At 41.1% G+C, this 23,362-nt stretch overlaps 2 protein-coding genes across 2 annotated transcripts; both read right to left on the minus strand.

Moving 5' to 3' along the window:
• Positions 1–514: 514 nt before the first annotated feature.
• LOC139664299 (pterin-4-alpha-carbinolamine dehydratase 2-like) lies at positions 515–14,913 on the minus strand. Its single transcript, XM_071543086.1, has 4 exons — positions 14,722–14,913; positions 13,287–13,418; positions 2,970–3,050; positions 515–1,482 (listed from the first exon to the last, which is right to left on the minus strand). The coding sequence occupies exons 1-4, from the start codon at positions 14,833–14,835 to the stop codon at positions 1,387–1,389; spliced, it is 423 nt and encodes a 140-aa protein (XP_071399187.1). The 5' UTR covers positions 14,836–14,913; the 3' UTR covers positions 515–1,386.
• Positions 14,914–15,561: 648 nt separating this feature from the next.
• On the minus strand, positions 15,562–19,440 carry txndc15 (thioredoxin domain containing 15). Its single transcript, XM_071543087.1, has 6 exons — positions 19,253–19,440; positions 18,439–18,746; positions 17,700–17,846; positions 16,967–17,130; positions 16,657–16,787; positions 15,562–15,998 (listed from the first exon to the last, which is right to left on the minus strand). Exons 1-6 carry the CDS (start codon positions 19,347–19,349, stop codon positions 15,802–15,804), a joined length of 1,044 nt encoding a protein of 347 aa, XP_071399188.1. The 5' UTR covers positions 19,350–19,440; the 3' UTR covers positions 15,562–15,801.
• Positions 19,441–23,362: the final 3,922 nt, after the last annotated feature.

Here is a 23,362-nt window from a genome sequence, read left to right on the forward strand (position 1 = left end):
ACAAAAATGACTCTAGTTTTTTAGCCGTTTGCCCAATCTGACAAACACATAAAACTGAAGCTGACAGTCTGCAATTTAGCCTCATAGCCATCATGTCATTTCACATGCAAAATAAGAGAATGAGGCCAAAAAGTGTGTTGTTGTCCAAATACTTGTAGAGGTCACTGTGCAAAAGCCTTTCTCGGCGTTGCTGCTGCCAAGGATGGCAATATTTATGGCAGCCATCAAACACTGTTTTCTGAACAAGAGCATAAATTAGAGCTCATTACTTTTTATGTGGAGCTATTTTGGCTCATCTTCGTTGAGAGGCCAATAATTCTGGGACTGTATCTGTTACTTCAATGCTCTTTTGTCACTCTCATAAAGCTCTATCACGGCACTGGACTCTATGTTTCTATAAAAACTTTAAACAAATATTTGAATTATATCTATAGTCAACAGAGATGCGTATGGTTTTATGCAGAAGAAGCTCTTTGCACAATGGATTTTTTTAAACCTTTAATTGATCAGGGAAAGTTGATTGAACAAATTTAGTCGTTTTGAGTGACACTGTTACAGATTCATACTTGATACCTTCAGGTATGAAGGTGAGATGTTCAATGCCTTGCTCAAGGGCACACAGACTAGACTTAACTGGATAGATGTTGAGGGAGGGGAGAGCATTATGCGTTCACTTCCCTGTCCAGGATATGGTTCAAAGCATCAGAGAGAGACAGAAAATATTCACCACATAGGAGGCCAACATGAAAATAGTCCTACTGACTTGGCCTTCATTACACTCTCCTCTTTTTGCTGATCTTCTCCCAACGGCGCTCCAGTCAGGAAGTCACGGCAGCCCTATCTGACTCATCCTTTACTAAATCGTAAATCAAATAAATCCACTCCTACTGACTTTGACCCGCTTGCTCATTTTGCTCCGTTCTCCGGGGCCAAAGGGAGAACATGTGGTCTGGTGGAGGACTGAGAGGGAAAAGTGTCGTCTGGATCCTTGGCAACTATCAGAAGGAGTTTATAAGTGTTGAACAATTAAACTCCACTGTAGGTCCATTTTTGAAAATAAGAAAAGCACAGTGACGTCACGATGAAATGGAATCTGCCAGAATCATTCAGCAAGGGAATTCTGATTCTAAAGCACAGAGCAACTTAGTCTACAGAGTTACAGTTCCATCTAATTCAAAGAGCCCACGCTGGGCTACAACCCGTAAATCAATTATACAGAGAGTATGCACTTTCTCAGGATCTATTCTTTATTCTGACACAAGCTTGTACAAAATATATTTTAAATCGAAAAAGAACATCTTTCACAGATTTCATTCGAAACGTTGACAAAATGTCAACTGAAAGCAAGGAAACTAGGAAAACTGGACAAAATAAAAATAAAAAAAATTACATGGTAAGTGAAATTTTGTCAATAAACTTGGCCATTTTGATGTCCCGCTTTGACAGTCCTCCACAGTCATGTGTAGTCAATGTGATCTGGACCTGTGCAGAAAATGGAAAAGTGAGCATTGTTCACAATCAATAAATAACCACAAAGGAAGGACAAACCAAGAAATTCTTCAGGTCAGTCATAATAAAGGATAATGAAGGCTGTATTTAGAGCAGATTTGAGTTTTAGTTAAACCATATAACATTTTTCACAGGCAGAGCTGCTATGGAGGCAGAGATAACTTCAACTTGGTTGAATTAAATCTCAAATTAGCCAACTGGCAAAGAAGGAACTCTGATCAAAATATAAATGGTAATGACTTCTTTTTTCAGTCATGACCATGGTATTCATGATATTGGAAGGTCAGCAGCTCGCTAACTAGCTTACCTAGATAGCTATAGGCTTGTATGGCTGGTTGGAACTTGGGAGGTCAGCTAGGCTAACAAGCTAACTTATTAGCTTCCTCCTCTCTTACCTCTTGCCTTTTTCAGTGGGCTTCAGTCTAACTTTACTTAGCCATAAACAAGCTACCTTTCACTCTGAAATTTGTTTGTAAATGTTGGCTCCGCCCATTAAGGTTTAACTCAACCAATCTGATTATTTCTGCCTCCAGAGCAGCTCTGCCCCTAAGAAATGTTTGTATAAGTAAAACTCCAATCTGCATATTTACCCCAAAGCCAATAGAACTGTACATAATAGTATATTAGAGCACATAATAGTAACAGAACACAATACAACAGAACAGAACCAAATAGAACAGTACATAATATGAATAAAATATTAGTAATATAATAGAATAGAACATGTATTTTCTCCAGGGGGGAACCTCAGTGAATGTGGGATTTATTTTGAAGTGTCTGGTGGAAAGTGCTGCGGGGGCCCAGAGACCTGCAGCACCGTCCTGCAGCCACTTTAATAAAGAGTGGATTAGGAGCAGCATTCCTCTCCGAGCAGCCGGGTCCGCCACACAGTAACTCAGTGGCTACAGCCTAATGCTGAGAGATTTTCAGGGACTGGGTTTGTCATATCAACCACTACTTTATTTCTGAAGCAAAGAAGAGTGAGAGAGAGTGTGTGTGTGTTGGGGCGGTGGGGGGGGGGGGGGGGGGAGGTAGAGATATTTGCAGAGCTTTTCACAAGAAAAACGATGGGATTACAGCTTGAAGCTACTGCCTCCCCTCGTCGCTCTGACTAACGGAGTGTGTTTCAGGCGTTGGAGTGGAACGGAGGGGAGCTCTCCAGAGCCTGGGAGGATTGTTTGACATGAAAAATCTGACTTTATCCGGGGCTGATTGATCTCGGTGTGTGTGTAATTTGTTATCAAACCAACCGTAGCATTGTAAATATGGCAGTAACTCAAAAGACGCATTCATGTTAACGCTGTTTGACTCTACAAAGTGTGATTTCGGTGTGTGTGTGTAGCGGATACCAAACCGACCACAGCACCATGAGTGACTTTTGAAGTGACTCTTGAAGTGTATTAACTGTTACCGCCATTATAAGGTGTGATTTTTGGCTATAACCTGAAGAAAGTTATTACCTTATTATAAACATTGAACCATTCTGGATGATGGTTCAGCTTCTCTGCTTGCAGGGCCACACGTGACATGAAGCCAAATGCCTGGTGGAGGGAGAAACAATCAACATCAGTGGATTTTCTTCAAAAACTGAAAAAGTGGAAAACATTTACCATAAAAACGTTACGATATGCAATTTATAAATACATAAACAGGAATTAAAACTCTATCAATAAGTGAATTTACATTTTAAACTGAGTTAAATCAAAATGAATTGACTTCATAAAATTCCCCTGGTAGAAACCTGGATCTCAGGACAATAAATACTTTGATCATAATAAATGCCACTGTAACAAAAAAGGGGTTGAAGCAGTGATCTAATAAGAGAATCACCAATAAATTTGGGACGATAAAAAGTAAAACATTCAGTAAATCGTTTAGCATCGTTTAGCACCACAACATAAGGAGCAATGCTGCCATCTGAGACAGTGACACAATACGGCATTTCTGTGCATGCAGAAAACCCCCCTGAATGCATGTGTGTATGTGAGCATTCTCCCACACACACACGCACGCACGCACACAAACATACACACTCTTCATATTTCCAGTTCGGCATGTGGCTCCCTCCATTCACAGGCCATCCAGGGAGTGATTATGGTTATTCTAATTATCTACAAAGAGGAGAGTGAAATCCCTCGTCATGCCGACTGTGAAGAAAAAAAAAAATCAGGTAGACCTATTTCAGAGCAATTTCCCACTGCAATCTCAATTAAGCCCCTAAATACTTCCTCCCTGCCTAATTAAATCAACTGAAACGCCATTGTTTACATCGGCCCGTCCACCACCTGACATGACGAAACAGAATTACTCGCCGAGAGGAAATTGCGTTGAGCCTTTTTAGTGCATTGTAACCAATTTCGGAGACCTCCTGTTCGGTGCCCGTGCAGCGCGGCGCGTGTAACACGATCGGCAGCTTGATCAAATTGGTTATCAAGGAAACCGTCTCCCGATCAATTTAAGTAATTGGCATATTCCTGCAACTTGACCCCGCTGGCACCAATTTGGAGGCTGAGACGGTCTGCTTTTTCTCAGCTCTCATTGGCTCTAATGGAGACGGCGAAGCAGCCTGTCATGTCAGGTGTTGTCCAAACATGTCCTCTCTCTGAGCTCAGGCTAATCTGCTGCCGAGAAACATTGACTGACAGGTAAAAGGATTGTGTGTGAACACTAAAGAATGGCTTCCTACTTTTCCCTTTTCAAAACCCCATGCCTCCCCCCACCAGACCTTAAAGAGGCAGTAAGTAAGACTTTTACTGCCCTATAGCACAAAATGGTTGATCGGGTTATTGATCAATACCAATGACTCAACAATTACTTCACTAGGTACTGAGAGTTCTAGCTTTCAAAACCTGCACTGCAACAAAAACTCCCATCCATTGGTATTTCAAGACACTCCCAATCTCCTCCCAACTGCTCAACAATGAAGGACGGTGCTACGAGCGACCAACATGGCTTGTCTCTATTGTGAAAATGTGACTTTATTGTTTGTGTCAGGCCGCTGTAATTCAAGGGAACAGGAGGGGTAGGGAGGGGGGGACTGTGCCAGAGACTTGTGTAGGAGACAAGTTCTCTGACCATGTTATTGCAATTCCTACTGTCACCAATTAAGGTTGATAAAGATTGCTTACTGCTCCTTTAATTTCTTGACAAGATTTGAAGATTTTGGTCGGCATTCCAAATATCGGCGGGCTACATGCCTGCCACTCTATAGCCGAATATTATTTTTCACAGCAACAAATATCCCAATAGCAACATGGCTGTAGACCCACTGAAAAGACTGCAAAAATGTGCAGTCATATCTGTATCGGGATATCTTTCAGACTTGCAGAAGTAACTTCTAGCCTACACCACAGCTGCATCATTATAATTCAGTTTCATTCAGGAAGTGCATTTTCTTCAAAAATCAACTCATGGCATGAGGAGTTTGTCATTTTCAACCTATTAGAGATGATTGAGAACAAATGCTCCATCATTATCCAAAGAATTGTGGTTCTGATTTTCATTTATTTTCATTTTGAATTTGACTGAATTGAGAGTGAATGAACCCCCACCCTAGCCTACACTTTTTATGTAACTACAAAGTGCTGAACACAGAAATTGCAGGACACACTGCTTTTACAAAGAGAAGTGTCACATTCACCATCCTAATGTATGAAACCTCAAAATTACGTGTCAGCCTTTAGACCTCACAGATGTGTAAATGAACTGCAGAGCAGAATGTTATGTGGAAGAGAACGGAATGTGAAACAGAAGACGACAAGTTCAGCCTGTATGGAACAGAAACCCTGAGAAAGATGCTTCATGTGTCTGGGATGTGCTCAGGAACACAAAAAATGGGGGTAAAAAGCAGGAAAGAGGTAATCCCCTGGTAGAAATGAATCAGAGTTGTATGTCCAAAAAGCCTGAAATCCTGAAAAGACCTGAAAAATCACGTCCTACATCGCCCTACTCTCGTTTGAGGTGGTCCCTCGGGGGCAGTAAGGAGAGTAGCGGGACACAATGCTGCGGAGTGGAGGTGCTGTGCTCGCCTGTCACCCGTAGGTCATCTCGACACCCTCCACTTGGGCCAGACAAGAAAATAAAACCGACCCTCAACTCCCAGCTGAGACCTAATGTCAACAGAGGTCAAGGACTCTCCCTCTCACCCCACTTTGTTTACCTTGTTGTTTTGTATGGGCCACACTTCTCGAGCCGACAGGTCAGCCAGCCGGTCGGCTATCCGTCCCGCAGCCAGCCAGCCAGCCAGCCAGCCGCTCTCTGCGCCCGGCCCAACAAGCTGTAGCTGTCAGACTCAGATAATTTGACATGACATTTTGCAGACCCCCATCTCAAATAATCAGAAACACCCAACGGCGGACCCCCGCTACGCCCCTTTTCCCCGCGCACCCGCTTTTGAGGGGCCATTTCGGCGCTATTACGCCATGATTGTCATATAACACTGGATGAGACAATTTGACGTCGGAGCGGAGCGGTGTTCTCTCTCTCGTTGCGGCCGAGGGCTGGAATACAGGCCTCAGTTTCAAACACATGTGTCTGTTATTTACAGATCGGTTTTCCACCGCCGCGCGGTCCAGGGGCTTAGGAACGCCTGCTCTGCCTTGCCAGGACTAAGTGCATGCAGATTGTGCCTACTCTTACTAGCCTCTGACACACACACATACATGCACACCTCCTTAGCATACACACCAGTATGCACCTACACACACACACACACACGCAAAGGCACGCATTCTCTTCCTGCAACCGCTCTCCTACATTACACGCCACCATGACTACCCGATGATTATCCAGCGAGCCCCATCATCACCAGCGTCAGCGTCAGCCTCCTGGAAAACCTTCGCTCCTCCACAGTGAAAGGCAAGAACGCTGTGAATTGCACGGTGGTGATGATGATGATGATGATGATGATGATGATGATGATGACCACACCTCTTATGTCTTGTTTCTCTTCTTTCCCAAACAACACTTCAGACGCTTCCAGTTGGTCGGAGAAGGCTCTCCCTCCAAAGTTGACATGTAACTTAAAGCAAAATATCGACTAATGCTCAAGTAGAGCTGCCAAGCGCCGAAGTTCTTTCATGTAGCAGAGCGAGTCTCGCCGGGCATGTGCAACGTCGCCGGTATTAATCTTCTCGAATTAACATCCTCAACGTTGAGGCGAACTTCAATTTGATACTCTGACAAAGGTGATACACGCTCTGCCACCCTGTGAACAGGATTAAAGTAACTAATATCACGTGTAACAGCGTCAACTCCTATTTATGTGAGGAGTGTCATGTAATGCTCAAGCATGGCGTTAAGGCTAACTTATGCAAACCCCTCATTAACTACAGGGTTACCAGCCAGGGCTTAAAAAGACATTGGGCTCGTCAAAAGACAGCAGACGTCAGGGCCATCTTGGCTTACCCAAAGACTGATAGCCAGATTATCTAACCACCTCCGCTTGGGCGCCACACCTCGCGGCTTCCCTGCAGCCATTTTCACGAGATGAGATCAATGCAGGACGCCTCCAGTTCCCAGGGAAAGTTCCATTTTGGAGACGGAGGTGGGAACTGAACACCGCTGAGCCGATTAACCGGCCTCTCGCTCTGAGTAAAGGATATGGTGTGAGTGCATGTGTGTACGTGTGTGTGTGTGCATACTAGGGTTCAACCGATACGTGACGAGTTTTGAAGGTCCATATTTTTAGACTGAAGTTGACGATAGCTGATATTTAATGCTGTTATTCTTTAAATTTGACAATTTCCTTGCCATAAAATTACAAAAATTCAGCGCTTCCCACAAAATTTTATTCTTGTCAGGGTGGAAAAGCCTGATACAGCATTTAGTCCATCGTGGGACACTTAAACTCTGCACTGAAACCCAGACGAATGAAATTCTTTTAGTTACAAACTCTTTAAGGCAGGGAGACCCACCACACCTATTCAATGGTAGGGGAAACTCTGGGATACATTAGTACATTTAAATGAAAAATTAAATTACAAAAAAACATAATTGAACAATTAAATGCATAAATGTGCAAAGAAAATACAATTTCATTGCAGATTTTGCAGGTTGTGGTCAAGGAGGAACCTCCATTATAACTGCCAGTGAACGACATGATTGGCTGATATCCAATATTTAATGCAAAGCCAATGTCGGCAAACTGATACATCAGTCCAACCCTAGCACATACATACCCCTGGGTGTGTGTGTGTGTGTGTGTGTGTGTGTGTGTGTGTGTGTGTGTGTGTAGCAGAAGGGAGATGGCCTTGAGAGTGTGGTTTATCCAGGGGGCTCAGTTTTAGTTGTAGGACAACTTATTCAACACAAGCAGAGCAAGGCCCGTAACGAGAGGGAGAGGCTTGAGAGGAGATTTGGTGGAGAGAGAGTCCCTGACGGAATATAAAAAGAGGGATCAGCCTCCTAGAATGGACCTGAGGGAGCGGAGGTAACTATCTGAACACAGCACTTACATGGCCTGTTCTCCTCAGGAATCGCAGCAGCTGCCTCAGTCTTAAAATTGGAACTTAAGTCCAGAAGCTGTGTAAAAGCGCTACCTTTTTCCGGTGCTTGTAATGCGGTTCTCCTCCGTGGTGAACCGCAAGTTTGCCGTGTTGTTTGTCTCAAGATATTTTGTCATATTCATGTTTTTCGTGCGAGTTTTTCTGTAAATGTTGTGAATTTGTAAATGTTGTTTGCTGTGTCGCTCATTGTTTTTGTGTGGTGTGCGCTATGTTTTCTCCCAGCAAACATTTTGAACTTAGATAAATGATTCATCAGCCTGCATCTACTTTGAAAACCTGTGTAAATGTAGCGCCAAAAATAGGTCTATAGTCGTCCATTGCTACTGCCTGCACCTCATTATGTGAAATCAAGACCTAAATATCTTTATATCAGTTCAAGACGGTTTCCACAGCTGGTTTAATATACATTTTTACTGAGCCACAATATAATTTTGTGAGTCAGTCAGGACAATAAAATGCATTCAATCCTTTTCTTCATTGTATTCATATACTGTACATGTAGAGTGAAGTCACTGAAAGCTTATGAGGGAACATCTCTAAACAATTTGTATACAGTATGTCCCAAACTGTAAAACAACTTTAACCCCATATGAACACACACCACAGAGCAGATAGAATATTCCCATTCAAAATAACATTCATGAATACTAATTTGACTACTACTAGCTACTAGATAGCTGCCATTCATTGTTTGATAATGTCATGGAAATGTGGCTCATGGGGCTAAAATTGTTGATTCTTTACCACAACAAAACATATTTTTATTTGTGTGATTTGAGTCAAATATTTCAGCTTTGTTGGTTTCCATGACAAACTCTATGGTGGCCAATTACTGTTACACCCGAAGACATGCCCTTACTATTCATCTAACTTCTGTGGCACAGTCTTGCACCTCAGATAATTAGAGGTCGACCCCTAACTCTATCTTAACTAAATTAACTAGGTGAGTGGGACAACTCAGTTGACGAGCCGTCCCTCACGTCACCAATGAGCATCTAGACAACTAATCATTGAACTCCTCAACAGTTCTCCTGCTTTCCCAGTTTAACCAAAAAGCAAAAACCTTCCAGTGTACTTTGGACAGCAATGTTTACCTGGGTGAAAGTGCCTCCTCCCTCAGTTAAGGAAAGGTTTGTTCACTTTGCAAGAGAGACTCAAGAGAATAACCGTCAGAAAAATGTTGAATCTGATTATTTTTTTCCATACTGAATGCAGCTTTTGAGTGGATTTTTTTTTCCCTGTTGCTGGATGAATGAATGTTTGTGGGGAAGGACGGAATGCCATCGTTGTCAACCTCAGCTAACATAACAAAACAGTTGAGCATGCACAGCTCACCTCTCCTATACATACTGCATCTTAAGTCTAGCCATTTCAGTCGTGTCACATGAATGTTTCCACTTCATCCACCCAAATGTAAAGCAGATGGTCATCTGTAAACATACATAACATAAAGCTCTATGCATAAACAACATCAATGATTTTTGAATCCGATGTATCAATGACTGCAACTTAAAAAAATGCACAATTCCAACCAAAATTTACAGTATAAAAGAAAGAACTAGTCCTGTAACACACGGATGTTTCCACATATGATTGCATGGATTCTCGTCAACCAGAGCGACTCCAGAAAGAGGATTTCACCTCTCAAACCCGATTAGATATTACTGGACTTGACGAGGAAAATAACTCACATTTACTCCTCAGACTTCTGCCAATGACAACGCATTGTATACCCGCATGCCACAGATAAATTACCGCGCTGGTTACAACAGCATCACAACACTTTCCACTTGCCGTAATCAAAGAAAAATAAACTTGAAAAAGCGAGTCCAGCTGTCATGTTCCCTTTTAGTTAATTTGCAGCTATGAGTGGCATGGTGCCTTGTGTACTCAGCTCCACTCCACAGTTTGCCACTGTGGTTTTGCACAGCCGATGGGTACAGCTCTACCGCCCCCTAGAGACCACAAGGGGAAGTGTGTCAACTCACAGACAGGGGGATTTGTTATTCTCATTATAAACTCCGGGGGATCTGATTTCCTCAAGCCCATCACTCGGAGATAAGTGGCGAATGGAAATCAGCCAGCGTGTCGCTCCTCATCTCCGTTCCCCTCTGGTAAAAGCCCTTAAAGAACAGCCATGAAAAAGGAGCTACAAGGTTTGGGAAAATGCATGGGAGAAATGGGGGATGTTGGAGAGAGAATAAAAGAGAAAGAGGGAGAAAGGAGGACAGAGAGACAGACACAGACAGAGAGAGTTGCCAGCACGTCAAATTGGAACAACATGAGCTCATTCCCCAATAACATGGGGTAGAAAGTGGGAATGAGAGACAGACAGAGACAGAAAGACAGACACAGAGAGAGAGATGGGGAAGGGAGGGTGGCAAGAACAAAAAAAAAAAGGAAGAAACGCACATCTACCAGAAGGAATGATGGGGTTGTTAGTGGTTTGTGAACCAGATGAAACATTTTAACCAATTTGATTGTTTGTGAAAGAAATCATTCTGATCGAAACCCCAATTGCTGCCAACTGGCAGCCTGGTGTGTTTCAGCGTAATGTGGCCTGACGTGTCGGGGTAAGAGGAGAGGCTTTAGAGCCAGGAGGAGCAGATGGGGGAGGTCAGCGCTCGCCCCCCGACTTCAAACACGGGGAAGTGTAAAAACAGACTATGTTAGGGGCTAAAACAACTAACGACGGGATTAGAGGAAGTCCGCTAAGTGGCCTTGAGATGCTGCAGTTTACTTCGCCAAATACAGAGTTGTGGTGATGTAGTAGGCTACCTGCCAGACCAGGGAACAAATAGTATTTGCGTATAATTCTTAGCGTTTGTTTTCCCCCCGCCTGGACTAACAGATTGGTACAGATTGCCATGTAAGTCAATGAAACCCTTCTGTATGGACAGTCAAAGGACAGTAGTAGTAAATCAATTCTTCCTGTGATTGACAAGTTTCCTGAATTATCCTGATGTGATAAACCCCACCCGTCTGGTACTCCAAGCATGTTAAAATAAACGCTAAGTATTGTTTGTAATACTATATGATCCAGGTCTTAAAGCATGGTGCATCACATGGAGTAAGAAGATCCTAAAGAATGCACTCTGCTGAAAAACAGGACAAAAAATCCTTTTCACAGAGGTGCAGAAAAAATGTTTTCTTTTGTTTTTCATTTCACACGCTCCAAATAAAAAGTGCACTGTGCTCAAGTGCAAAAGTGCTGTATATAAACTTGTGACAAAATATTGCAGGTAAACCCATCACAATATACACAGAATACACACACACCTAATGTCAACTGGCATAAATGACATGGGGCATCAACTTCAACAACAGGAACGTGACTGACACTATCTGAACTGTCCTAATGTGATAAACCCCACCCAGCTGGTACTCCGAGTGGGGTAAAACAAACGCTAGGCTTTTAAATACTGTTTGACCCAGGTCTGATAGTTCATGGAGCTTCAAACGGAGAAACCCGGCCTATTATGGCTTTCAATCTCCCCATTTTCCAAGGACTTCCATGTGAAGTGACCAGGATGCTCGGTCCTATTCATAACCCAATGCACATCCCATACATCTATGACCAACAAATAAAACAATGCACACAAAAAAAGTTTCTCTCTCACACACACACACACACACACACACACACAAAAACCTTTAAATACTCAACAATGCTTCCCCGGGGAGGTAGGAACCAAAATCCAGGAACCAAATCAAACCACAGAAAGCAGAGAGGGGAACGTGTCCCCTGCTACACCTGCAACCAATCAGCATATAAACACACATGAATTTGTGCGTTTCCGATGGTTACAGAGCCGGCCATGCGTCTGGCGGTCTGCATCCTGATCCCCATCAAACAAATCTCCAGCCAGCGAACAACAGCCCCCCGAAGACCAGAGCAGCAGCCAGAAGCAGACAGAGATCTGCTGCTACGAAAACTAGGAAATAACAGGATTTTATCATAGAGTCTATTGGCAGGTTGGAAAAAGACTGTAAAGACTGATGCTGTGTGTGTGTGTTTTTTGGAAATAAATCTTTCTTTCTTTCACGAAACAGGTTAATCAAATAAAAACAAGCTCTCATTTGGTTGAAATGGCAGTCTGTGGTGTATGCATATGGATCAAATACATGCATGCTTGACTGACATTTTGTTTCAGCATTGTCAGTATGCCAATATTCCAATATTATTAAATGTGGAAACTAAAACCACCCCTAGTGTGTGTTGCTGTCTTTTTGAAATATTTCTTCCTTTCTTTCTTTCTTTCACCAGACAGGTGAATTGGATAAACAGAGCTTGTCTTTTAAATGACGGCCTGCTTTGTATGTGTGTGTGTACCAGAGGCCGGGACTCGAGTCACATGACCTGGATTCAAGTCAGACTCGAGTCACAGTTTTAATTGCTTGAGACTTGACTTGATGCATGAAGAGAAGACTTGAGACTTGACTTGACTTGGGTTCTGGTGACTTGGGACTTGACTTTGACTTGTACTTTGATGACTTGAAAAGGTTTCTAAAGTCTTGACAAAAGATCTTGTGTTTGTGTAAATGACTTAGATTGAAAGTGATGAGATTTGATGAGATTTTGTTCCACCAGACGAATTCTGTTTTCTGAATTTGTATGGAATGATTGAATTCATTGAAGTTCAAACTGATTATAGAAATCAAACTCATGATGCTCTTGCCAAGTTTTTATCCTATTAAAACCATATTGCATTGAAAAGTCCTAGATATTTAGTTTTCTTTAAGATATTAAATTGATACTGGACTCTTGATTTGTTCTGACTTGACTTGCTGTTCTACATTTAGACTTGAGACTTGATATTAATGACATGGACTTGACTTGGACTTAACTTTGTAATACACATTTAGATTTGGGACTTGACTTGAGACTTGTGCCTCAAGACTTGAGACTGACTTGGGACTTGTGCCTCAAGACTTGAGACTGACTTGGGACTCGAGCAAAGTTGACTTGGACACATCTCTGGTGTGTATATACTGTATGCATAGGTGTACTTGATTGATTGAGACAGAGATTTAGAAAGACAGACAGACAGTGAATCAGATGCACCTAACTTTAACCTCAACCCTTACCCTCATCTACACGTAAACCTAATTTTAACCTAATCCTTAAATCCAAGTCCTAGCCCTAAACTAACCTTGAATAAGTAAGAAACATCCTCACTTGACAAAAATCTCCTAATTCCAAAGGTCTGAAACTTAAACTGGATTTTCACAAGGACAGAAGAACAAGAACACACACACATACACACACACCTGATTAAAGCTTTTGAAGTGAAGCTCCTTGTAGATGGCGTCGCGCTCCTCCACCTCCACCCAGCCGGTGGCCCTCAGCTCCATCAGCAGCTGCTCCCGGTCTGCCGGGGAAAGCCAATGGGAGTCTGAGGCCTGGAGACAAACGGATACACACACATACACGCACGCACACACACACACATATACACATACACACACACACACACAAAATTGTCTGACTGTTCTTGTCATAGTTTCTAAAACGGTATAAGTGTTTATCATGTGTTTATTTACCCTTGAACACATGAACAATATTTTTTTTTGTCATTATTTAGATGGTAGAACAGGGAGATACGTATTACTTAATATTATCACTTATTTAAAAATAATGCACAGATATCATGGATTATAAGTATGTGCATATTTTGGTCCCACTTTTCCTTGCCAACATCACTTCAACTCAGACTTCTTGGTTTAGCCACTTTAACCAAAATTACACTGAATATGATAACTTATTTTTCTTGATGGAATTGGAAGCCAGGATTGTGGTAAAATAGGCCTGCCTCCCATTTTATCCATGCCCCTAAGCACGATAAGGGATAACACAGTCTAGAGGCCCCTCATTTATTCAGATGTCACCTTTATTTTAGCAGTTACCTGGGTGCTATAAGCGCTGTGTCCACAAGGTGGCAGTCTGACACTAATAATGGTGTAAATAAGGCAGCAGTGTTATCAAATGACTAGGTGAAGATTACTTCACTCCTCATGTGATCTGTACATTTTAGGTATATAACGACAGAAATTTGTTGAGCCAAAACTTCCCATGTGGACTACGAAGTCAGTCAAAAAAAAAAAAAAGCCATTCAAAAATCTGGCAGTTTAACGTTGCCTTGCTTATTGGCAAACTTACAAACTCTACAATATGACTCAAGCCCTTTTCTGAGTTGTTACAAGCCACTGTTTAATTCGGCATGTATACAACCCACAAAGCAGCGCTTTATTTTAAATCCTTCAACTTTAGGAAGTGGTTGATACTCCCGAACTGAAGCCAAAATCACTGTGTTTTGGTGGAAGGAGATAGGCGAACCAATCCTATACGTTGATAAATTTTACAAGTTATTGCTGTCTGGTGATTCATATGTACGCCGAATTGAAGACTGGCTCATAATATCTCCGGAAGGATCTTAAGTCATGCTCTACCAAGTATGTACGTTTGCCGATACGCAATGTCAACATTAAACTGACAGATTTTTGAATGGCGTTTGGCGTAACTTTCCCTCACACGACAAAGAACGGGGCTGTAACTACTAATAACAGCCCACAACAACTACTGTTCTTGTCTGTGGATCACTCACAGCGACCTCTTGCACAGTGTGTTAACCTGCTACTAACAGATAAGATGCTTATCAGTATGCTAATGCCGAAAGTCTGCCCACCCGAGCCCGTCTGCACTCACCATTTTAGATGAATTCCTAGAAACCGGAGGCAGCAGCTGACTGCTCAGTCCGGGGAGACGACAGGGCCATAACAAGCTGCTCGTCCTGAGAGTAAACATTAACCCAGCAGGCATACCAGCGCTGTGTTAACTGTCCTCTGCTTTCTGCCTGCTCTCCACTCTCCTGTGCTGTCTGTCTGCCATAGCTGTTCACCATACTGCCTGATGAAAATGTGCTGCATGTGATATTAACACCTGTACATATTTGGATGGTTTGTATGCTTCACGCGTCCATTCGAGTGTGTGTCATGCAGTGATATAGTGGTAAATAAATAAGGTGGGCAAGCTAGGACTTCCAGTTGAATCAAACACCCACCAATATGAAACAAAAATCAATTATATATATATAAAAAATAATAATGCATGTTTTTTCTTCCTTAAAACACAATATTCACGTTTCTAATACTTGCTACAAAACCAAATGCCCATTGCCAACAAATAAAGTTTAAATTATGAACTTAATTTCATTTCATATCACTTACATTGATTGACTGATTGTATGCATCAGTTTATGTTATAAAGATTTATGTCAGCCTAAAAATGTGGCTAACGCGGTTAAGCTAATGAAAATGTGAGTCAGTTGAGTTTAAATGGGTCTACCCCTCACTTTCTTATCAATTACAGCTGCTCTGTACTTTGTACTTATAGCTTATGACTGAAAGCTAATACCTAATACATGGCATGCAACAGAAATACACAGAAACAGCAAACAGAAACCCCAGTTTACAGCACGACATTAAGTTGAAACTGTATTTAAAATGACTACTAACAAGTAGACTTTTCAGACACAAGCCAGGCTCCTGTCATCGCCCACAGTCTAATTTACTCATTTCATTGTTTACAAACTCATTTATATTGACTACAAGCCATAAAAATACGTAGCAAATCACAAAGAGAGCATGTTATCCTCACATCATTTATTTTAATCTTCAAACACTTGAAACATAAGCAAATAAACAGCGGTTAGTTTTAATAACAAACTAAATCATTTATCAAATAATTATGTACATCCAGATCAGTTTGAGTCTCTTGTTTGTGTTTTCAGTCCTGGTGCTCGTGCTCCTGTCCCGGGATGAGCCAGCGGATGCTGTCGGTGCGCAGGATGGCGTACAGAGTGAAGCCGGTGATGAAGAGGATGGAGAAGACCAGCAGCCAGTCGATGCTCCTCACCGGGACGCTGGGCAGCGGACCCACGCGGTCCGCCTCCGTCACGTTTCTGTCCACGCTCGCTTCAAACCCTGGAGCACACACACACACAAACAAGAGCAGTCTGTCAGGAAGTGTTGGAATAAATGTAGTTGAGATTTAAATCAGTTTAAAGGCCAGTTTAGTGGATTGTCACTGTGGAGGTTCGTTCCTATACTGGAATATGACTCATTTTTATATTTCTTTCTTTCTTTTTTAATGTAATTTTACTAGACAAATTGCTGTTTTAGTTTCTGCTTTTGCTTGTATTCTGCTTTGTATTTTTTTTTTTTTAAATGTAGCTTTTGCTTGTAATTGTTTTAATCCAATTATTTTATGTAAAGCACTTTGAGCTGCATTCTACATGATTTTCATGTAAAAATACACCCATCTTAATACGCAAAATATCAAAGTGGGGCTGCAACAAAGAAGAGCTTCCCATCCCCCCTGTTTGAAACACTGTAGATTTGCCCTGTTTGCTGAAATTATCACTATTTTGGTGTCTGTATGGCCATCGACAGAAAAACTTCCCAAAACACAGGAAGTGACAAATCGAAATTCAAGACCAAAATACATGAACAGCAGTGAGCGAGCGCTCTGTCCAACACATGTAAGACTCTCCTGGCTGTCATGACCGTCTTCAGGATAGTTTTTATATTGTTTCCTTGCAGAACCAAACATTAAAACTGCTTGTCTCTACTGTTTCTCTACCTGTCTGATTAGCTATGAAAGAGGTGAGTGTCTCCAGCGTCCTGTCTGTGTGGTTGAAGCGGGCCATGGGCTTCACCCCCTGGAACAGCAGGATGTTGGGCACCGCCACAGTCCCAAACCTCGTGGAGAGACTGGTGGAAGACAGAGACAGACACAATACAAGGGTTAACTGACGACATCATAGTGTGGGTGGATGACAATACAATTTAGGCATTAGCTGATTCTCTTTCCCTGTGCAATATACATCTGGTTTTATTGACATTTTAACTGAGTAGGATGATATTTGCAAATACCCTTAGTGACCATTTACCTGCTGTGCTGAGATGCATCCAGCGCCAGGAAGTGCATGCTGGGAAAGACCCGGGGCAGGGCGTTGAAGTGCGGGGCCAGGCTGGCTGAGAACTGGCACCAGGTGGTGAAGAACAAAACCACAGAACACTCGGTGCTGTTGGCATTCAGGTACTCCATCAAGTCCTGCGGGAAATGAGCAACAAGGACGCAGATTGAGGGCTTGGTTCAGATTTTTTGTAAAGGAAAGTAGGCAGTGCACTAATACTCCAGAAGGTGGTCTGGACTGTAGCTATGGGTACAACAATGATGAAGCTTGATGCCAATGGTAGGTGTTGTTATCATTGGCATCACCCAAGTACATATATTATTCCATTCCTTGTTTACATCCCTTTTGTAAAGCACTTTGTAAACTTTGCTTTTACATACAGTAGGCACTTAAAAAGGTGATTATTATGAGTAGTTATAGTAGCAGTTGTAGTAGTAATAATAGTAGCAGTAGGAGTAGTAATAATAGTTGAAGTAGTAGTAGTAGTAGTAGTAGTAGTAGTAGTAGTAGTAGTAGCAGTAATAGCAGTAGTAGTAGTAGTAGTATTGGTAGCAGTAGTAGTAGTAGTATATGCCATTTGGTGGATGTTTTTAACCAAAGCACTTGGTACTGTGTGTGTGTACATTATTTAGAACAGTCGGCCCCAGTAGGAGCCAAACTCCCGACCTCAGCAGTGTTAGTGCCTTCCTGTAACCTTCATGATTACCTGTGAAGCGTTGAGGACCTGCACAGAGAAGCTGTCCATCCCTGTGATGTTCCTCTTATCACAGGTCACCTTGTAAGTCTTAGCGGTCTCTGTCGAGTTCTGCTCCTCGGTTGCCATGGTGTCCACCTGCACCAGGTCCAAAGTCAACTAGGAGCAGAAACCAAGGAGGGGTCAGCTGCTATGTATTCCACTAGTCTTTACATTTATTAAATGTATTAAACTATTTACACTGAAGGCTTCCTCTACATGGGTCCAGAATCAGTGGTCAGAATGAATGTGAGTCTTACGAGCACAACATAGAAAATCTGACATCAAACTATAAAACCTAAGCCAATAAAAAGCTATACAGGTAACTCTCAACTAGTGGAACTATTTTCCTACTATTAACTTAATGTCAGCAATCCACAAACATCTACAGCCACTGTGGCACTTGATTTTCTTTCAATCAGACTGTCCTGCTTGTCATCTGCTTTCTCGTCCACTTGCCACATTGGTTGGTGGTTTCAAAGATTGACCAGCCACTTCAATTCTTAACCAGATGTTTCTATTTTTAGAGTAAAAAGGACAATGGTTGGTTATCCACCAGAAGGTGTAGCAGATTTACCAGCTACAGCCAACAGTTGTCAGCTTTTCGGTGGAGGCTAGTGTTAATTTCCCACCCTGCCCATTAAGTTAAAATCTGAAAGCAGACAAATGACTGAAGTTATCATCTTCTTGTAATAGTCTTCTGGTAGACAACCTGCTCTGATGACTCTGAGTTCCTCTCTTCTTCAGCAGCCAGAGCAGCTGAACCACACTGTGCATCGTTCTCATCGCAAGGCGGCGAGAAACCTGACTGGAAGTCTTTCACATTTTTGGGGAAGAGGGACTCGATATCGGACGGGTCGATGGGAGTTTCGGTCCCCATCACCGCATCTGCAATCTCAGCCGTCTTGAACTGCCTCTTTGGCATAGACTCCAGGTCTTCTGTCTCCACAAACTTGGGGCTGTTCTCCAAGTCGGAGGCCACATCCTCTGACAGCTTGAACTCTGGCAGCTCGTCATTCTCTGCGGAAGTAATGGGAGACATGTCAGGCTCTGTAAGACATTAAAAAGGAAGATTATTCTTCCCATGGGAGTTCCTCATGATTGTTAAGTGAAAAATAACTGACATCGACAACTAACATGACACTAACACCAGCTAACAGTTCCCTTTGCATTGTACGTATTAGCTTGGAAATTTGGGTTTGGTTTCCATTTTTGCAAAGGCTTTCCTTTGAAGACTCGTCAGTTTTTTATTGACATGTTTTTAATATTAGCTTAGTACTTGGTTATCTTGGTTAAGCAAACAATCTGGGGCGACTCACAGGATCCATCGTTATAACGTTATATAAGGACCTGTTTGTTGAGTTTACATCTTGTCTAAGTTGTCAAAAGTTAAACACCATATTAGCTAGACAGCTAGCTTGTTGGCAGCAACTGAAATGACGGGATAACATTAGCTATCCAAGTGTTGCATTCGCAGTGTTTTGCTAGCACTGTTTAGCTAGCAAGCGGCTGTCAGTCTCTCTTACCTTGTGCTGTCACCGACGAAAAACTCAAGCTATCAGAAAAATACAACATAAATAATACGACGTACGTAAGATGGAGTTTATTTAAAAATACCGTCATAGTGTAAAAGTGTATATACAAGTACGATGTGTTATTTTGTCATCTGAAGCTAAGAAATCATTTTCTCTGCATCATAGGAACGAATATTCCATAGCTGCGTCGGAAGAATTAGCGATCCGCACCACTAGACTTCGACTTCCGGGTCGGATGTCTCCATTGACTTCCATTGTAATATTGGACAGGAAAATTGGACTCCCTCTATTTTTGCACACAGTGATGGAGGGGTGATTCATATGATGCGTGAAAGCGAGGAGGCTGGATTACAATACATACTACATATTATTGCATCCAAATTTAACAATTTTAATTTTGTCAGTTATTCTACTGTCAAACGTTGTTGTGGGTGAGAGAACAACTCAGTAAAGCAATGCTATAAATCTCCAGTATCAGGATTTGAATTCCCTGGACATGAATAATACTGAACACTGAATAAATGTTATTTTAGAAGTTGTAAGATTCAGATTTTCCAGATTAACCAGTCTTCTAAACCAGTGGTTCTCAACGTGGGGTCCGGGGACCACCAGGGGTCCTTGAGGGCATCCCAGGGGGTCCCCAGCAAATTGATGAATTGTTAAACTTCATTATTTCATTCACAAGAACAATTATAGAATGTAAAGAATGGCTATTCTGATCATAGCGTCACTGTTATCTCTCTACCTACAATAAACAGTCATGGAGTTCTGGACAAAATCATATCTAACAATAAAAATATTCTCAGATTTGGATCAGAGAGAAAAAAATCTCATCAAATGGGGGTCTGTGGCCCTAATGTGGACTACATTAGGGGCCTTGATATGAAAAAGGTTGAGAACCACTGTTCTAAACTACAAAACATTGCAGTGGCAAATAGTGACAATTAGTTTGTTATTTTGAGGCTGAATGCCACAAATAAGTGAAACACGCATATAATTCAGAGGGAGAGTCCACCATACACCCTGAAATCCCACCCGCTGAAGGGATCTGGTCTTGGTTTTGTTGTAAGAAATGAAACAATTTCATGACGACTACTGTCCAAAACACCCACATACAAAATTACATCTGAGTAGCACATAGGCCTACCATATGAAAATACTGAACACATTTTTGTCAGTGCGGCAATTTAACCCAGATGAAGCAAATCCATGATAAATAGGTGAATCATTCTGAGGCATTTTTATTCTTATCTACAGAATACACCCACTCCTACAAGACCAGTTTAGACTAGTCGCCTGGTTATGGAAAAACACTGGCAGAAATATTAAAATCTAGATGGATAGGCCTTGTTGGTGTAAGCCAGTCATGCCCCAACATGACTGTGCATGTTCCTTCCATCCTCCTAATTTTCTCCTCAATATTGTTGTTGTCATGTGAAAACCTTGTGACTCCAATTTTGGGGTTTTTGTGTTTGAACTTAAGTTTAAGGATTACATGCCATGGTTTGAGAAAATGACACAATCATTGGTCATTATCAAACTCCTTCAAAAAGTTGACATTTTGGAGATAAGAGGTTTCCACCCGACAGCGAGAATATAGCCTACTTAACGATGTCATGCCAATTGAGGGTCTTATGGAAAAAAAACGCCCATTCCAAGGAAAATGTCTTACTTTCAAATTTATTACACAACTTTTGAACATTCCACAACAATCATGCAAGAATAAAATGGGAATATACAAAGCTTTATAGGCCTAGCCGATTACACTGTAGTAATAACTGGGCTTCACATCTCCCTAGAAACACTCAAAACGTGAGGTAATATCTTTAAAATCATCATTTACAGACTGCAGAACCGTATAGTGAGCTTTGTGGAACAGGGTGAGAGAAAGAAAATAAATTACTTTTCAAAAAGGACAAGGGAAAAGTAGGAAATAACAAACCTAATTCCAGCACCTTGCATGTGCATTGATTTGACTCTACATATTATAGCTAAAAATTACAGGCATGTCAATAATTCCACCATTTGGGATAGACGATATTTCATCATTTTTCCTTCAGTATCAATTTTTACCATTCCTTAAAGTACAAATTTCATTTTCGTTTCTCTGGGCCAAACAGAAGTAAGAAACCACAGACCCACATCCTACTCGGTGGGTGAAGAACCAAAATCTCAGTGCAAATCTCAGTACCTTTCACTGGTTAAAACAAACTGACAAAGAGAAAATGTATTCAGAAACATACTTTTGAAGTTCTTACACCTTGGCGTTACATTTAACATAAAGTATTTAAAGTAAGAAACCAAGGCTAAATGGTGGAATAAATACACATGGATCGTCTGGGTATTTGTGAGTAGAGCTAACATGCTAGCAGTACCACCAGTCGCTATTTATGCTGTTATCATTGCAAGGTTTTTGATTTTTACCATTGAAAAGAGTCTGTTGACTGCCAAATATCTGAAAGTTAACATAGCTAACATCATGACAGGCTAACAAAAATACCAAATAGATTTTTACATTTGGTTCACAGACAATGTAAAAATGCGTATGAGCTAACAGTGCATCCTGCTAGCATGTTTTTCCCGCTTAGCCCTGCCTCACCGTGTGCATCTACAGCCTAAACACACTGCAGCCTGCTATATGAACAACAAAACTCTATTAGAAAAACAACTTCATAACCATTCTGACACAAACACTGTGTAAACCAAACTTAACAAAGTGTAACAGGCACACTGCCAGCCGTAACCGCAATCATGTTTACATTAAGAACAATTATCAGTTAAATATCAAACATGGCTACATAGGCATTATATTAAAAAAAAAGGTATTACTGTACTGCAAAGTAGATGAACAGATGAATATAAAAATGATGGAGTGCCAGGAAGGAAATTTACATTGTCACTGTATAGCAATTTACAATGCATTCAAGGAATTGCCAGTTTAATATTTTAAACATATACATTTGCAGGGAATGGGCTTCAGAAGTGACCATTTCAAAAGAAGTTCAAGAGTTTCTGTATTAATATGGATAATAGTAGTATCTTTCATCGGAGAGTGGTCACCAAGTGCTTTTTCAGTTACATATTACAAGTTATATGGCAAAATCTCTCTTTTGATAATTTGTCAGTTGTTCTGATTTGTTATCAAATACACTCTAGCACAGACATCTTAGTAGCTTATAGGTAGAAAACATCAAATTCTTTGGTAAAGGAGGATGATAAAGATGTTTTTATGTGACCTCAGTTAATACTACACACATTATCAACAAAACAAGTGAAGAAGGCCTTGTACACAAGTATCAAAATACAACAATATTAAAAATTGATAGTATCAAAGTTACCACAGTACAATACATACATTATTGCACCCAAATTTAACAGCAATTTTAATTTTGTCATTGTTATTCTATACTGTCAAAATTTGTTCATGTGGGTGAAGAGAACAGCTCAGTGAAGCAATGCTATAAATCTTCAATTTCAGGATTTGAATTCCCCAGACATGAATAATACTGAATATTGAATAAATGTTATTTTAGAGTAAGTTGTATGCTTCAGATTTTATGCAAACTAATTTGCTAGATAGTCTTATAATGCAAAACATTGCAGTTGCAAATAGTTACATAGCCAATTAGTTATTTTGAATCAGAGTGATATTTGACAATCATATGACTTTTACTGTGCATAAAACAAAGTGATATGACGAATAGTAAACCATCCACTCTACTGCAACTACTCTTCATTTCTTTCTTAAACTATTTGCACAAGACTAATATTTCTTGTTATTTCAGCATTTCAGAAAATACTCAGCTTCCCTGCCAATCAGAGTCAAGTGTTTTGCAGGGCCATGGTATAGTATCTCAAAGACAAAAAAACCAAAAAAAAAACCTACCTCTAGCCTAGCCTACCTCTTGACTTTTCCTTGCCAATGTGCCAAAACTGGAAAGTTGGATTAACATCATTTTGATTGTCTATGCAATTAAAGGTGCTGCATGTAGCATTTTAAAACACTAATATATCATTGTCAAACTAATTATTATTTATGTCTTGGTATCATTACCATAAAAATTAGACCATGATCGAGATGATTGGTAGCCTCTGTCTCAC

This window comes from Centroberyx affinis, unplaced genomic scaffold (genome assembly GCF_046629955.1).
Source record: "Centroberyx affinis isolate AG114_WGS23_722 - 3 ecotype Tasmania unplaced genomic scaffold, CSIRO-AGI_Caff_v1 ptg004218l_1, whole genome shotgun sequence".
Lineage (NCBI taxonomy): Eukaryota > Metazoa > Chordata > Actinopteri > Beryciformes > Berycidae > Centroberyx > Centroberyx affinis.

Bases quoted from the DNA above. Each gene is read 5' to 3' on its own strand.
- txndc15 (XM_071543087.1), bottom strand. From the start codon at position 19,349: ATGACGGTATTTTTAAATAAACTCCATCTTACGTACGTCGTATTATTT. The intron at 18,747-19,252 runs GTAAGAGAGACT...TTACTTCCGCAG, and splicing joins TTCGTCGGTGACAGCACAAG to AGAATGACGAGCTGCCAGAG. The intron at 17,131-17,699 runs GTAATCATGAAG...CATTTCCCGCAG, and splicing joins AGGTCCTCAACGCTTCACAG to GACTTGATGGAGTACCTGAA.
- LOC139664299 (XM_071543086.1), bottom strand. From the start codon at position 14,835: ATGCCTGCTGGGTTAATGTTTACTCTCAGGACGAGCAGCTTGTTATGG. The intron at 13,419-14,721 runs GTGAGTGCAGAC...GTTTGTCTCCAG, and splicing joins CTAGGAATTCATCTAAAATG to GCCTCAGACTCCCATTGGCT. The intron at 3,051-13,286 runs GTGTGTGTGTAT...TCCCTCCACCAG, and splicing joins ACTTCAAAAGCTTTAATCAG to GCATTTGGCTTCATGTCACG.